A 16608-nucleotide genomic window follows, 5' to 3' on the forward strand; every position below is an offset into this window, starting at 1 on the left:
TCTCCGAGGGTTGCAGCTGTCTGGAGGTGCTGCCTTCCACGCCTTCCTCAGTCACATCTCATTCATTCAGCAGGGCAATTGATTAAAGTGGGGGGAAGATCTTAATCTACTTCTAGCAAAAAGACATTTTTCTTTTCCCTTAATTATACTACCTTAGAGGCCCACTATAACACATTACCAAGGTTCAATACTGCTGTTTCGGTGGGGCAGCGCTGGGAAAGGAGGGTTTGTTTCCGTGGGGCAGGTGGTGCTGGGGAACGGGGGAATATTTCAGGGGGGCTAGGCAGCGCTGGGGGTGGGTGTTGTGTTTCGGGGGGCCTTGGCGGCGTTGGGGGGGGTGTCGGTGGGACCGGGGGGTTCGGCCCTCAGCTGTTTTCTTTGGAGTAATATGGCCCTCACTGCTTTACCAGTTGTGCAGTCCTGCTCTAAAGTTTTACATTGTTTAGGTTTTGAGTACAGTTATGTAACAAAAAAAATCTACATTTGTAAGTTATACTTTCACGATAAAGAGATTGCACCATAGTGCTTGTATGAGGTGAATTGAAAAATATTATTTATTTTGTTTATAATTTTTACAGTGCAAATATCTGTAATAAAAAATAATACAAAGTGAGCACTTTACACTTTGTATTCTGTGTTATAATAGAAATCAATATATTTGAAAATGTAGAAAAACATCCAAAAATATTTAATAAATTTCAATTGTTATTCTATTGATCAACAGTGCAATTAATCATGATTAATTTTTTTAATCGAAGTTAATTTTTTTGAGTTAATCGCATGAGTTAACTGTGATTAATCAACAGTTCTAATATATATATAATGCATCTGGATTTCAATAATTATTACTTCAATAATAATTTTATTGATGCTTAAATAGCCACCTGGGTCAATAAACCTTATTGAAATACAGCTACCTTATAGTGGAATGCAGCTGTTGTTTAACAGTGTTCAATAAGAGTTTAATTCAGGAAATGAATAAATGTACCACAGCCAATTAAAACTGCAGTGGGAAATTTTATATAATCATATTTATTTGCCCTAATTGGAATTTGGCAAGTACACAACCATCAACCCTATTCTTGCAAAAAGAATCATGATTTCTTCAAGGCCCTCATGTTCAGGATCCCAGTTTCAACTAATGGAAAGCACCAGAGTGTTCCTTAACATCACACAGAGAAACTGGTTCATTACTGACATGGGAGACTGCAACCTTCTAAATCAGCGGTTGCCAACCTGAGCCTGAGAAGGAGCCAGAATTTACCAATGTACATTGCCAAAGAGCTGCAATAATATGTCAGCAGCCCCCCAGCACTCCCCCAACCCGCTCCCAGCGCCTCCACCCACCAGCAGCCCCGCCGATCAGTGCCTCCCACTCCCTCCCTGCACCTCCCAATCAGCTGTTTCATGGCATGCAGGAGGCTCTGGGGGGATGGGGGAAGGAGTGAGGGCACGGCAGGCTCAGGGGAGGGGGCGGGACCTGTGGCAGAGCCAGGGGTTGAGCAGTGAGCACCCCCCGGCACATTGGAAAGTTGGCGCCTGTAGCTCCAGCCACGGAGTTGGTGCCTATACGAGGAGCTGCATATTAACTTCTGAAGAGCCACAGGTTGGCCCCCCCCTGTTCTAAATCATTAGCCTCCCTGCATACAGCCCCAAGGTTCTCTTTCATTAAGGGCTCTCATCCAAATTCTAACCAGGCCCAAACCTGTTTAACCTCTCAGATCACATCCTGAGCCAGTATCCGTGACAGAAGACAGAAATTATTAGAAACATGGCATAACTTTTATTGACAGACATTGTAACAGCCTAGATTTCTTCTACACAGAAAACATATGGAGGAGAGGAAAACAAATATCTGATAACACGATCATGAAAAGAACTGCAACAAAAATATTATTTTTCTAATCAGTGAGGGCATTGCTAGCAGGATTATATCAGCAACAATTTTATTTGAAAGATGCAGTTTCATCGCAATAGTTTAATGTCATCGTGTGCATTATATTAGTCTTGAAACATTGCCCAGAATAAAATAAAAGGTTGTCTCCTAAGGAAAAAGAAAAACAAAAATTAGTATCAGGTGATGGCTAAGGATGTTATCATAGTCATCCATTCATTACAGTCCTGAATAAGTCTCCTACAAAGAACACTCCAAACCATTTCCCAATCAATCCAAACCATTCAAGGTCTATGCCATCTAATAAAAGCCCTCAATGCACTATCATGAAGTGGGAATCAGTGGATTATTAATTTGTGAGTAAGAGCATTAAAATTCCACCTGCCCTACAGTTAATTCTTTTGTATGACAATGAGTTACTATAATAAAAAAAACCCTCCTTTCCTGCATATAGAATTTTAATATACTGATGCATGATCCAAAGCTCATTGAAGTTAATGAAAAGATTATTTCCATGGGCTTTGGTTCAGTTTCAGGATCACTTGGACATTAGTACTTGGATATCTATTCTTCTATCTTAGATATTTACACTGCCCGTATTGGCATATCTGTGTGACTTTGATGTCAACAATCAACAGAGAATGATTTATCCCTCCATGTCTTGAGGCCTTTTCTATTTTTTTTTTTTCATTTTTTTTTTCAGTACTGATTACAGTCGTCTTTAAAATTTTGCTAACAATAAGTAGCAAAGATTCAACTCAAAAGGAAATAATGGGCCAGATTCAACATTAGGTTGGTTCAATTTTAGTTCAATACAGCTGCACTGAAATCAGTGAAATTACACCAGTGCAAAACTGGAGTAACAAAGTGGGTAATAGGGCCCAGTAACTCTGAAAAAGAATCATTATTTGTTTAGTACCAGTCTTAAAGTCACACTGGGTTTCTACATTATAAAAAACTGTCAGCTACTGAGTATTCTAAAAAATAGTAAAAAAAATACAAAAAAATCCACTACTGAATAGGGAGAGTATGAGGCTTTCAGAGCAATACCGTGGCATTTCAACACACTTTGCTGAAAGGAGATACTTCTGCCATAATATTGTCCTCTGAACCATCTAGGTCCTCATAAATCCAGGTGAAGTTCACCCTTGTGGAGATAGCCAGCACGAGTTCAATGCATCTCTTAAGTCCGACTTAAACTATTAAAAAGGGCTGAAGTGGAATCTAAATGGAATATAAGCCTTTATCCTCTGTCCTATATACACACATGACCTAAGCTAGTATGACCTACCTTCATCAAAATAAAAAGACCAATCTCTTTCTTGTCTACAATCAGGCCATGATTTGCAGAACAGAAAACAAAGGCAATTATGCCACCTAATAACTCAGATTTAAGCAAACAATTTCTTTGAACAATTTGTTTCGGTGCAGCCGTGTTGCTCTAGTCTTTGTTTATCAGAGAAAAGTAGTTTTTTACTTTAATGTGATGATTTTTCTTATTTCTCCAAACTTCAAACATGAGTCGGTCTTCATCAGTTATTGGAGCAATTTTTCAGCACAAAGAAGGAAAAGCCAGTGGTGGAAAATGAATGCTTTAGCAATTTCCACAGACAGATCCGTTCCCACCCCCATTGTTTCAAACAATAAAGGAAGTTTATCACAATAATTTGGCCATACAAGTGCTATGAAATAAGCAATATCCTAACATTACATGACTTCATATTAATTTTACATACCTTAAATACTTTACATTTCTATGAAAAATTCTATTATCCTTAATCAAAATGACCCTGCTCCCCATTAAAGTAAATAGGAGTTTTGTCATGGGAAATGGAATGAGGTATTTAGTGCTCTCAAATATATTCTTCCTCAGATTTTTGGCATTCTGATTTATAGAGAAAGATTTCGAGGCTATCCAACCTCCAATTGATTGGAAGGTGATTGCAATGCTTGAAAGCAGACAAAATTGCTTTCGGTGATATACTACAAGATGAGGGAATAGAGTGGAGAGTGGACAAGTTACATGCAGCTCTAACAGCCTCTAAACCTGCTCTGTAAGGAGATTGCAAGGATGATGAGGGAATAAAGAAATCCTTGCATTTCTCCATCACTTTGGGGAGTGGAAAGAAAGTTATACGAATATTCATTTAAAATTTTAGATGAGAGCCTGAGCTGCAAAATTCTTTTCTGTATTTTGAACCCCATAAAATCCAGGCATGGTGGGATCTGAACTTTGGGTTCAGCCCCTTATTGAGATTGCCTACAAAATTCAGATCCAGATCTGGGTTCAGATCCTGATGCCTGAAATATCCCAGGTTGCTTCTGGCCCATTTCCACGTAGGAAAGTGACACGCTTGCCATGTTTCATATTGTAAATTCAATGGGTGGTTTTGCAGCATGAAATGTTAGTTAAATCTGTACTCACCACGAGCTTCATGAGCAACATAGGTTGGAATTCCTTTGCACATAAATTCAACAGACTTTCCATACGGGGCCAGGTCACTGACTGTGGTTTTTGAGACGGTGAATTGCAGTTCCACTGGGGGAGGCCCTCGAGAGCCGGCTTCCTAAACATTCAGTAAGCAAAGCCAGAATAACAGCATTGAATAAAATCATGATCCTTTCTGTGACATTCCTAAGAGTGCACAGCTTGTGACAATGTGGGTACAGCCTAAGATACCAGGAGCAAGCTGAGAGTCAGCTCCATTGCTCAGCTCTCCCATAGGGCACAAGTGGAGAATCCAAGAAGGGCTAGGGGCTGAAAACCCCAAAAGGGCACTGAAAAGAGTCATTGGAACAGTGAAGTGCTGCCAATATTTCCACTGCCATGTAAAAACCTTTTCCTTTCATCATTACTCATGCAAACTAGGGGTCCGGTTCACCATTAACCCACACCCTGGGCAGTCACTTTCACCAGTGGACTGCTAAGAGAGTCCGAAATGAGTATAAAACACTACCAGATCAGATTAGTGACATTTTACACCTGCCTTGTTCTGTTGTAAATGACTGCAGTAGGTGCAAGGCAAGAAAGAATGAGGCAATAAGGCTCTAGAATAAAGGCTTGGAGCATGCTTGGTGAGAAATGTGACTTTTGCTACTGGAGCCTTTGCCTCTTTCTACCATTTTAAGATGATGCATTTTCACAAGCAAACTCCCTAGCTCCACCCCCACCAATCATCCCTACCTTTCCTCCTCTTTCTTACCTTCTTTTCTTTAATCAGCTGCGGAAGCTGTACAACATCAGGCATAACATTTTTGTTCATTTTAGCAATGATGCAGGCTTTCTTTGAAAGTATCCTGGTTGCAATGTAACCCTGCAAAATAAAAGTACAGAGAGGGGTGCATTTTGTTTCAAAGTAGCTCCTCTCTTTGGTCACAAATGAAATAAGCCCTGGAACTTGGGGCTCAAAAAATAGATGAAGTAATATTGAGAAATGTGTAGAGTAGAGACTTGCTATAGTGCAAGCAAATGGTGTTTCTGAATTTTATTTATTAAGTGATATTATCATAATGACTGGAGCATTTTTATCATGGCTGAAGCAAATGAGCATTCCAATGCGGCTATATGATTGGTATGCTCTGCTGTTTCAGGCATGTGAATGGATGCTCAGTTGATAATACTGATGCAACATATATTGTACCAGAAGTAGTAAAAAGGTTAATCAGGACATTTTCAAAGCCATTAAAGGATTTAGGACTAAAAGTTCCATTGATACTCCCAGGCACTTTTGAAAATCTTTTCCTAATAAACTTGATTCTTTTGCCATGGAAGATCTGGATTCAGATTTAGATTGCAAGTGAAGCGTATGTTTGAAAGTTTGCACCTAACTGGTCTTGCTCATACTTTCCTTGGCTTCAGTGAGAACTACTCTACCAGTTTTGAATTTTAATGAAACCTAAAATAATTCTCTTTTCAAGCTGTTTCTGCTCTCACTTATACAGGCATAAATCAAAAATAGTTCCGCTGAAGCCAATGGTGTTAGTTACTTGCATCAGCGTTACACAGGTGGTGAGATGAGAATAACTCATTGAAGTCTTATTTACACTGGCGTAACTCCATTGTTTTCAGCGCAGTTACTTACTAGTAATTGATGCCCCAATCCACTGAAGCAGAATGCGCGGAGCTATTGGCTCAAGGAGTCTCCAAAAATGCATATTTGCCACTTACATTGCCATAATCCCAGACGGAGTTCCATGAATTCCAGCCGTTGTTTGAGTCAATGTTGGCCACGTGCTTATCGTTGTTGATGCTCACAGTCTGGTGGGAGTTTCCGCCATCATTTCCCTGATTGTTTTCATTCACATTCTGTTGTGTTTTTTTTTAAAAAGACAATGTGTTTCGATTTCTATAAATCCATGGAAAATCATTGGCCTTAAAATCACATTAAAGAGATATAACAGAGACACTTTGGGGAGTGGCTGGGATGCTGCTAAAACTATTTGAGCCAAAGCATAAAGGTTGTTAGACCCATGGACTCATAGACTGTAAGGCCAGAAGGGGACATCATGATCCTCTAGTCTGACCTCCTGCAGATCACAAGCCACAGAACCTTACCCACCCATTCCAGTAATAGACCCATAACCTCTAGCTGAGTTACTGAAGTCCTCAAATCTTGATTTAAAGACTTCAAGTTACAAAGAATTTACCAATTACTCCAGTTGAAACCAGCAAGTGAACCATGCCTCATGTTGCAGAGGAAGGCCCTCCCACCCCCACCAGGGTCTCTGCCAATCTGACCTGAAGAAAAATTTCTCCCCAACTACAAATATGGCAATCAGTTAGACCCTGAGCATATGAACAAGACCCACCAGTCAAATACTTGGGAAAGAATTCTCTGTAGTAACTCAGAACTAATTTATAAACACAGAAGTCATACCCTATGAGTGCAGAATTTCAAATACAGTATAAAGGGGGAGGGAAAGTGATCTGGGATTCAATTGTATGCCAGGTGTGAGAACAAATTTTGAAAGAGAAAGCAATTAAGGACATAGAAGTACATGGTAATTGGGATAAAATACAACATGGTATTGGAAAAGGTAGATCATACTAGACCAACTATATCTCTTTCTTTGAGATGATGCTATCATTATCCCAACACCCCACACAATGATTTCATAATATTTATACTATTATCAATATATAATTTGATGTTTTCTAAACTGCCAATAATTGAGTTTTCCCCCTCAGTAAGTAAACAGACTAAATATTTTCTTAAGCATGCAAACACAATCTTGTGCTATGTCAGTTTAATGCACTAAGGAAAACTTAGATTCCTTTTCAGAAATTTATTTTTCAGCTGTGAAAACTCATACAGCCCAAAAGAAACATTTTGATCATTATACTTACATCATTAGCAAAAACTGGAGCTAGGAAGACTCCGAGCAGAGCAGCAATCACAATCTGAAATTAACATTGGAAGCATAACAATGTAAGTGCTTGCCTTGGTAAAACATGTTCTGAAAGTTCTTTGTTGTCTAAGAATAGGCTTAGGCATGTGCTTAAATTTAAGCACATACTTAAGTGCTTTGCTGGACTGGGTCCTAAACTGTAATCTATTTGAAGATTATTCAAATATGCTGAAATATCATATGGGTAAATCTGTTACCTTTTCTGATGTAAATTCCTTTTAGCCTGGGCAGGATGCTTTGCCTAGGTGAGAAGAGCAACATTTGGCTCATAGTATTTGTGACAGATTTGGCAATTTCCAGCAATATCCTTGAAAAACCTTGCTGAATGAAGTTCAAATATATTTGGAGTCCATTGTATGAAATGTAAAGGTTATGTATTATTGTGGGCCTGGATGATCAAAGGACTATATTGAACAATATGGCAAAGAAGAAGGGTCTTTGGGGACAGTACATGTAAAGTGTATTTCCTGATAAATATCTAGTGGGAGGTGAATGAAAATTCCCCACCCTCAGTTCTGCAAAAGCCCAGCCTTTTGAAGCTCCACCCTAAGCCTTTGTCTGCTGATCACCTGAGGCCAAGATCAGAGGGCCAAGCTGTCTAAAGGAAAAACTGAATAATTCGTGGTTGTTCTGGTTCTAAGCTAAGGCCTGGTCTACACTAGGGGGGTGGTTCGAACTAAGGTACGCAAGTTCAGCTACGCTACTTGAAGTACCTTAGTTCGAAGTACTTACCCGTCCTGACGGCGCGGGATCGAAGTCCGCGGCTCCCCCGTCGACTCCGCCACCGCCGTTTGCGGTGGTGGAGTTCCGGAGTCGACGGGAGCGCGTTTGGAGTTCGATATATCGCGTCTAGATGAGACGCGATATATCGAACTCCAAGAAGTCGATCGCTACCCGCCGACCCGAGCGGGTAGTATGGACGTACCCTAAGGCTGCTATGAACTTGTAACCACAGAAAAAAGCTATGTGGAGTTTGAAGGACTGACTCCTGTCAGAGCCTTTGATGGAATTGTGGGGGTGATCTCTCTCAAATTTATTAAGAGGCATTTAGGTTATTTTATTGTTTTTAATATGTTTTCTCTGTAATGCTTTCATCTTAAGAATAAATATACTTGTTGTGTGTTGACTTGTTAGTGCAAGCAATCAGAGTCATTCAGAGCCTTCAAAGAGAAAGCAAAGCATGGATAGTTTGGCTTGCTGAGAATATCACAGTGTAATCAGGGAACTGTGGAGCCTGGAAAAACTCTGGTCAGGAGGGAGAGAGATGCAGGTCTCTGTCCAAGGGAGGTGACAGCTGACCAGCTGACTGCATAGAATGGTTGTCCTTGATGGACCATGGAAAGGGAATGTATGTGCAGTTGCCCTGAACTGTGAGAGTATTTAAAACTTCAAAAAAAAGTGTATTTAAAAATAGTGGAATATCCAGGATGTGGGAGACAAGCTGACAAACTCTTGGATAGGAGGTGAACCCTTTGGATGGAATATTTCATTCTTTAAAAGAGAGTTGATTTTTCCCTTGATGTTTTTATTTTGAATATTGACCAGAGCAATAACATTACATTATATGTGTATTCATAAAGAGTTAGGTCATGCCTGATCAGCACAGTCTTGTGCTGAGAACAGTGCAGAAATACATAACCTGCCCCTCTCCACTCCCTTTAGGGTGAGGCATGCCCCGAGGGAACATCTTGGTAACATCTCTGTACTTCTCCAAGTGCATTTCTGGATAGCTTTTATGGCTCTTAACCCCTTCCCCATGTGGGTCACACAGGGCAGGGGAATTCTCTTTAATTCCTTCCCCATATTGACTAGTCAAACTAAACCAAAATTCAGACTGGTTCAGTACCTGACTATGCTTTGCTGGAAGTGATTGGATATTTATAGAGGACATAATTTAAGAGTTCACATCAGAGATTGATTTTCAAGTTCAGACAGACACAACATAAACAAATCCTGAAACTACATAAGTAGCACTTCTTTGTTTCAATCCAAAGAAAATGTTGACAATACCCCTGAATACAGAAATAAATAATGGAAGGGCTGACACAGTCTTATTTATTGCAGAAAACAATAATGCTAAATGCTTTTGTTATTCTGTTCTAAATACATACATAATTGTTACATGGGCTAAATATTATTCAAACTTCCCTAATTTATTTAGTCTAAGTCAGAGCCAATATATATTATTGTAAGATTTAATAATTTTTCACATTGTGTCATTTCAAGACATAATTATTGTCTTAGAGACAAATTTTGAAATCTTTCCTCAGATGTCGACTCCCACTGACGTCCATAAGAGCTTCTCATGGGTAAGTGCTGAATGTGACTCAGTAACTTCTTAGAATTAATTCCTCAACAAACTAGGATGAGTTTAAATACGGTTTTGCTCTCCAGTCATATATCCAGATTCTCACATTTCATGATTCTATGGATCAGATTCTCCCCGCAGTTCTGTGATCATACACCAGTGTTGTAACCCCCTCAAATTTCATGGAATCGCTTCAGATTTACACTTAGGTACTGTAAATGAGGATCAGGCACTCTGTAGACAATACAACATGTATTTAAGTCTGAGATAAAAATTCTCTCCTATTTCCATTAAAATTCTAGAGATTAATGCATAGATGGGTCCATTTCCTCTTGGAGTGAAATCTCTGCTGAAAGTACAATTTCTAAAACTTCTAATGAAGTTAACAGTAGTTCTGCGTGTGCATGGTCACATCCCAACCCTGTGCAACATTCCTGTAGTATAAGAAGAAAGTAGTAAATGTACTCACAGCAAGCTTCATTTTGATGGCAGAGGAGATTCAAGATCTGCAGGGCTAAATGAAACAAACCCTTCTACTTTTTATACACCAGTTTCCAAAGTTAAATACGGGAAGGTTAAATACTGAAATAAACTTATCTTATTGGCATGTATCCATTCATTTATAACATTACACACTGTTTCCTGGTGTAATTGCTCTAACAAGCAATTTGTCACCAAACTGATAGTGTCAATCACATGTAGCAGATAATAGACCATTTGTAATGGTAAATTCAATAAATTTTATCATGACTTTCTGTTATACAGAAGTTACACACAGTACATTTCTTTTAACAATACTTAATCAAACCTAGATGATTAATCCATAAAGTCAAACAAGATTCCCAGTAACAATTTTTGCCTGAAGAAAGAACAGGAGTACTTGTGGCACCTTAAAGACTAACAAATTTATTTTAGCATGAGCTTTCGTGAGCTATAGCTCACTTCTTCGGATGCATAGAATGGAACACACAGACAGGAGACATTTATACATACAGAGAACATGAAAAGGTGGAAGTATGCATAACAACAGGAAAAGTCTAATCAATTGAGATGAGCTATCATCAGCAGGAGGAAAAAAAAACTTTTTGAAGTGATAATTAAGATGACCCATAGAAGGTGTAAGGAGAACTTAACATAGGGAAATAGATTCAATTAGTGTAATGACCCAACCATTCCCAGTCTCTGTTTAGGCCAGAGTTAATTGAATCTAATTTGCATATTAATTCGAGTTCAGCAGTTTCTCTTTGGAGTCTGTTTTTGAAGTTTTTTTGTTGCAAAATTGCCACCTTCAAGTCTGTCACTGAGTGGTTAGAGAGGTTGAAGTGTTCTCCCACTGGTTTTTGCCTGCACGTTAAAAGCCTCACCTCAGATATCTTATATTCATAATTCATAATATTGATAAAGTATACCAGATTGCCAGCCTCAAGCATTCAAAAATTAGTGAGGCCCCACAAAATCATGAGATGCTCTAGGTCTAGTTGAAACACAAATTAAAGACAAAATTTTCACTAGAAGACTCTCTAAAAAATTCTCATTTTCCAACCAGCTGTACTTCACACCCACTTTACATTGCCAGAGTGATATAAATAGGCCTTCATGAAACTAAGAACTCAAGCAACTGGGTCAGATCTTCCCATGGTGCAAATCTATGTGCTTCCTTAACCTTAATGCAGTTATGACAATTTAAAGCAGCCAATTGTATATAAAAGCATCAGGCCTGATTCTCATTTACACTAAGGCTACTTTGAAGTGAACCATTATGATGTGTAAAAGGGATGGTGCAACATTATCTGTTGTCTTGCATCCTCAGTTGTCATTTACACTTGTGCTAAGTGAAGGCAAAGGAGGTGTAAAATTCTACAGTTAGCACAAGGTATAAAGTAGAGACCACTCAGGCCAATAGATTGCTGAGTGGAATGATCTACAGTTCTTGTAATCTATCTGAATTGCAGATGGCAACTGGAGCTGCATATGTGTGCTGTCAATGGAATCCAAAACACACAGAACAGTACATTGTTCACATCATCAACTCCTCTCTTTTTTTCTGGACCATTAATAAATTGGGTAGTGATCATGAGAAAGGGATCAAGGAAACTGAACTACGTAATGCCATTTAGCTAATCTCTGTGGTATAATTAGCAAAGACTTGGAAAGTTCCTTTGTCCAAGAGTTCAATAACCAAAGCCATTTTGGCCATCACAGATAATGCGTCACACTTGGAAGTCTGATCTACAAATCCCCCCTCAGCTTTTCATTGTTTATATAGTCTGTTTGGCAAACTTGTATAGCTGGAGTTATTGATTGTAAGACAAAATTATGGAAACTAAATAGAATGGTAGAAATCAGAGAAGGAAAAGTTCCAACTGTACAAAATCCCATACCTTGGCCAATGTTTCCTGTAATATTATCTTTAAAGCTTTGCTCAGAACATTTTCTGTCTATATACAGACTCTTAGAGGTTATCAGACGACAGGGAAACTCATATTGTTAAGAACCAACTTTAACCAAAAGTGAATTAGATTCTATTTCTGATGCCCAAAGACATTTTCATTTTATACATATATATTTGTTTTTTCATGCATCATTACACATCCATTCAAGCAGGATCAGAACTAGAAATAGTGAAATTAGGGCTGGACTAACCCAAGTAATTTTTTTCCTAATCATAGGATTTGTAGAACCCTGGACCTGAACCTGCCCCTGCTCATGGGGAATGAAACCCCAGGACAAAGGCTCTTGTAGGCAAATCATGAGCCAATATCAAGATATTACCAATGTGGTTATGTATTATGTGATCAAAATGAAGCAACTAGCGCTAACTGGGAAAACTCTGATGAACCCATAGTCCGTTGAAATATGTGGTTCGGTCAAAATCAAAATGCTTTGTGAAATTGGGTTCATTTTGCCAAATTTAATTTTAAAAAATTTAAAATAAGCTCCAACAACATTGAAACATCCCATTTCAACATTATGGGAATGAAATATTTCAATTTTTCATTTTGAAATAATTTTTCATTTAGAATTATTTTACTATTTGTATTGTATATTACAATGATATATATATAATATAACTTTTTAAAAACTTAAAATTTAAACAAAACAGTTCAGTTCTGGCAAAATGAAACATTTTGAATGGCCTGAAGTGAAAACTGATTTGGAATTTCCCTTCACAGAGAATTTTGAAATGTTCCCCCGGGTTGGAATGAAGCCAAATGTAGAAATCCTTTACAAAATGGATCTTCTGTTCTCCACATGGCCGTAGTAGCAATTTTCATTCAGGCCTGGCCAGTAAAGGAATCCAGACACAGCGTGCTCTACAGCCCTTACGTAAAGTCCTGCTAAGGCAAAAACAAAAGAATGCAAAGGCTGGCGTGGTACAGTTTGTTGGTTTTTCGGGTGTGGTAGGCACTTTTTCCCTCATGTCAGCTTATCTCTTCTGGGTGGAACAAATATTTATCAAAACCACCCGAAGAAACCATGATTCAACAGGGGAGTTTTTTGTATCAATATTTTTTTCCATCTTAATTTGTTCGATTTGATTTCCTGTGTGGTGTTAGCTTTATGCATTGAAATTTGTTGGATGACTGAAAATCAGTCTTGAATTGAAATTGCACAAGTTTTTCCTTGATTCTATTTTCAAGATCCCTTCGTTTAAATTATCTACAGTGGGTGCTGGGGCTAAAACAATGGGCCAGATTCTCCTTTTGGTTATACCAGTGTAACTCAAGAGTAACTCCATTAACTTTAAGAGTATTGCACTGGTGTAAATAAGGGCAGACTTGGACCCACGAAAATAACAAAGACTGACAATTCCTCGCAAGAAGAAATTAATTTGATTTTTTCTATTTTTACAAGCATTTACAGTGCATTTTCTTTTGTCCCAGCACTTGAGTCCAGCTCCATTCCTTCCTCCCATATTCTCTCTGCAGATATCACCAGTTGTCACCAGACCTTGAGTTGTCACTAGACCTTGAGTGAAACAGCTAAGAAAAAATGGCTGATTTGGGGGATGTGGAAAAGAAAAGTTTGCAACCCCCTGACTTAGACCAGAAGCAGCCAAGGCAAGAAGTTGGCTTTGGGACATGTGAATATTGAGCTGAAAGATCAGGTTCACAGAGGGATACTCAGACCTGAAGTGGTCACCTTATATAAAACCTCATTCTGCATGAGAGTTGACATTAGTGAGAGCTGTGCACATGAAATTCGACATACAGGAGTCACCACTGAAATGATACTGCAGTTCGGTCTCCGTTGGTCATTCAGTCCTTGATCTCTCTGCTGAGACTGCAAAGAAAGAAAGAATGCTGAAAGTAAAAGAGATGATACATAAAAGATATAAAAATAAAATATAATGGATTATTGTGAAGAACTAGGAAAAACAGTATTTAGGAAGGAAAATTTTATGGGATTTAAACTCTTTCTTTGAATATAGTTTTAGACACTAGACCAAAAATGAAGACTATTATTTTTGAGATACAGGATGTGTCCTTTGTGTAGGACCTGATCCAATGCCCACTGAAGTTATATGAAGATTCCAGTGGGAAATAGATTAGGTCCAGTGGAACCGCTGGTGTTTTTCCATAGACTTCAGTGGGCATTGGACTAGCCCCTTGTAGCATAATGCAGTTCTGGGTAAAGAATAAACCTGCTGGACTTAAAATGAACTCTGTTAAAACACATATAATTAGTTGGTCAAATATATTTCTTAAATACATGGGGAAACTGCCTTCTTTTCTCTCTCTCCCTCATGCATCTCCGTGAAACCAGCAATGTTCAAAAGTCTCACCCTTTTCTTCCCCCACACCCACCCACAAACACACAGGGCTCCTCCCTTTGAACTTATATATTATTGGCAGTGGTGGGCTTGTGTGTTTACTTAGGGAGTTGTCTGCCCCTGCTAGTGCCTGAAGGCAAAGAAAATTAATGATGCTATTTTCACCTGTGCTAGCTGATATGGAATCATTAAGAGAACACAGATGGAACTTACCCATTTTTATAGAATAATTGTTCACAATACGACCACACTGTAAGGGAGGCAGTGAGGTCTAACTAAAATAAAGAACAGTCGTAACTGAGATTCTATTCCACACTCTTCCAATGATCCATTTTGTGACAATTCACACATCCTCTCTGTGCTAGTTTCCCCATACATCTTTATATCAGGGAGATTAAGACTTACCCAATTTATGCATTCAAGGCATTATTATTATTATTATTATTTATTATTATTAAGTCATTTAATTACAGTAATTTTTAATGGGCTATTTTGGAGGCAATAGCTAAAAACTGTGAGGTGCAGTAGCTGACTGGTTCAGGTGTTCAACTAAAATCCTGCAGGGTGTGGGGTTTTGGCTAAATAAATCTCGTGCTAAAAGGCCACATCCAGTTTACCCAGCTTCAAAATGGGTACCTGATCTATCAGGTTAGGGCATTCAAAGGTGGTCACCTGTGATGCTGGCCCCACAATGCCCTGGTGTTCTTCTGTTGGCTATGAAACTGATATGCATTAACTGTGCCAGCCTGATGAGACATTGGCTTGGGGGAACCTTGACTTTGACCTAGGCCTGGTCTACACTACGCGTTTAAACCGGTTTTAGGAGCGTTAAACCGATTCAACGCCACACCCGTCCACACTAAGAGGCCCTTTATATCGATATAAAGGGCTCTTTAAACCAGCTTCTGTACTCCTCCCCAACGAGAGGAGTAGCGCTAATATCGGTATTGCCATATCGGATTAGGGTTAGTGTGGCCGCAAATCGACGGTATTGGCCTCCGGGCGGTATCCCACAGTGCACCACTGACCGCTCTGGACAGCAATCTGAACTCAGATGCACTGGCCAGGTAGACAGGAAAAGCCCCGCGAACTTTTGAATATCATTTCCTGTTTGCCCAGCGTGGAGCTCCGATCAGCACGGCTGGCGATGCAGTCCGAAAACAAAATCCAAAAAGAGCTCCAGCATGGACCGTATGGATGTGATCGCTGTATGAGCAGGCAAATCTGTTCTATCAGAGCTCCGTTACAGAAGACAAAAGTCCAAAGTATTTTTTAAAAATCTCCAGACAGAAGCCATAGCAGAGACTCAGCACGCTGCTGCGTGACAAGCGTAACGGAAAGCCAAAGAATCAAATGGACGCTCATGGAGGGAGGGAGGGGGGACTGAGGATGCAAGCTATCCCACAGTTCCTGCAGTCTCCGAAAAGCATTTGCATTCTTGGCTGAGCTCCCAATACCTGTAGGGTCAAACACATTGTCCGCGGTGGTTCAGGGCATAGCTCGTCAATGTACCCCCACCGCCCACCCCCAGAAGGAAAAGGGAAAAAAATCATCTCTTGACTCTTTTAAATTTCACCCTGTGTGTACTGAATGCTGCTGGTAGACGCGATGCTGCAGCACTGTACTGTAGCATCCTCGCCCCTCCTCCTTGGTGGCTGATGGTACAATATGGCTGATATCTGTCGTCATCATCAGCCTTGTGGCAGATGGTGTAGTGCAATAGGACTGCTATCCGTCCTCGTCATCAGCCCATGAGTGCTCCTGACTGGCCTCCCGGTCATTCCCAGTAGACGGTACAGAACGGCTGGTAACCGTCTTCATCATAGCAACAGGGGGCTGAGCTCTATCAGCCCCCGCCCTTCATGTGTAAAGAAAAGATTCTGTACTGCCTGGACTATCATAGCAGCAGGATGCTGGGCTCCTCTCCCCCACACTGCTTAATGTCCTGTCTGGACTATCATAGCAGCTGGAGGCTGCCTTCCCCTCATTTCATTTCACTAACAAGTCACTGTTTCTTATTCCTGCATTCTTTATTACTTCAGCACACAAATGGGGGGACACTGCTACGGTAGCCCAGGAAGCTGGGGGAGGAGGGAAGCAACAGGTGGGGTTGTTGCAGGAGCACCCCCTGTGAATGGCATGCAGCTCATCATTCCTGCATGATCTGACACGGAGCGGCTGTGCTCTCTAGTAGTACACTTGCCCCATATTCTAGGCAGGACT

General features: G+C 39.8%; 2 protein-coding genes across 2 annotated transcripts in view; one reads left to right on the plus strand and one right to left on the minus strand.

The window, feature by feature from the left end:
* The window catches only part of GKN2 (gastrokine 2), a 129762-nt gene that overhangs the window by 107067 nt on the left and 6087 nt on the right, over nt 1-16608 (plus strand). The window lies entirely within an intron of this gene.
* On the minus strand, nt 1947-10117 carry LOC120399235 (gastrokine-1-like). Its single transcript, XM_039527312.1, has 6 exons — nt 10081-10117; nt 7242-7295; nt 6063-6200; nt 5098-5208; nt 4320-4461; nt 1947-2044 (listed from the first exon to the last, which is right to left on the minus strand). The coding sequence occupies exons 1-6, from the start codon at nt 10090-10092 to the stop codon at nt 1947-1949; spliced, it is 555 nt and encodes a 184-aa protein (XP_039383246.1). The 5' UTR covers nt 10093-10117.

The sequence above is a fragment of the Mauremys reevesii genome, linkage group 2 (genome assembly GCF_016161935.1).
Source record: "Mauremys reevesii isolate NIE-2019 linkage group 2, ASM1616193v1, whole genome shotgun sequence".
Classification (NCBI taxonomy): domain Eukaryota; kingdom Metazoa; phylum Chordata; order Testudines; family Geoemydidae; genus Mauremys; species Mauremys reevesii.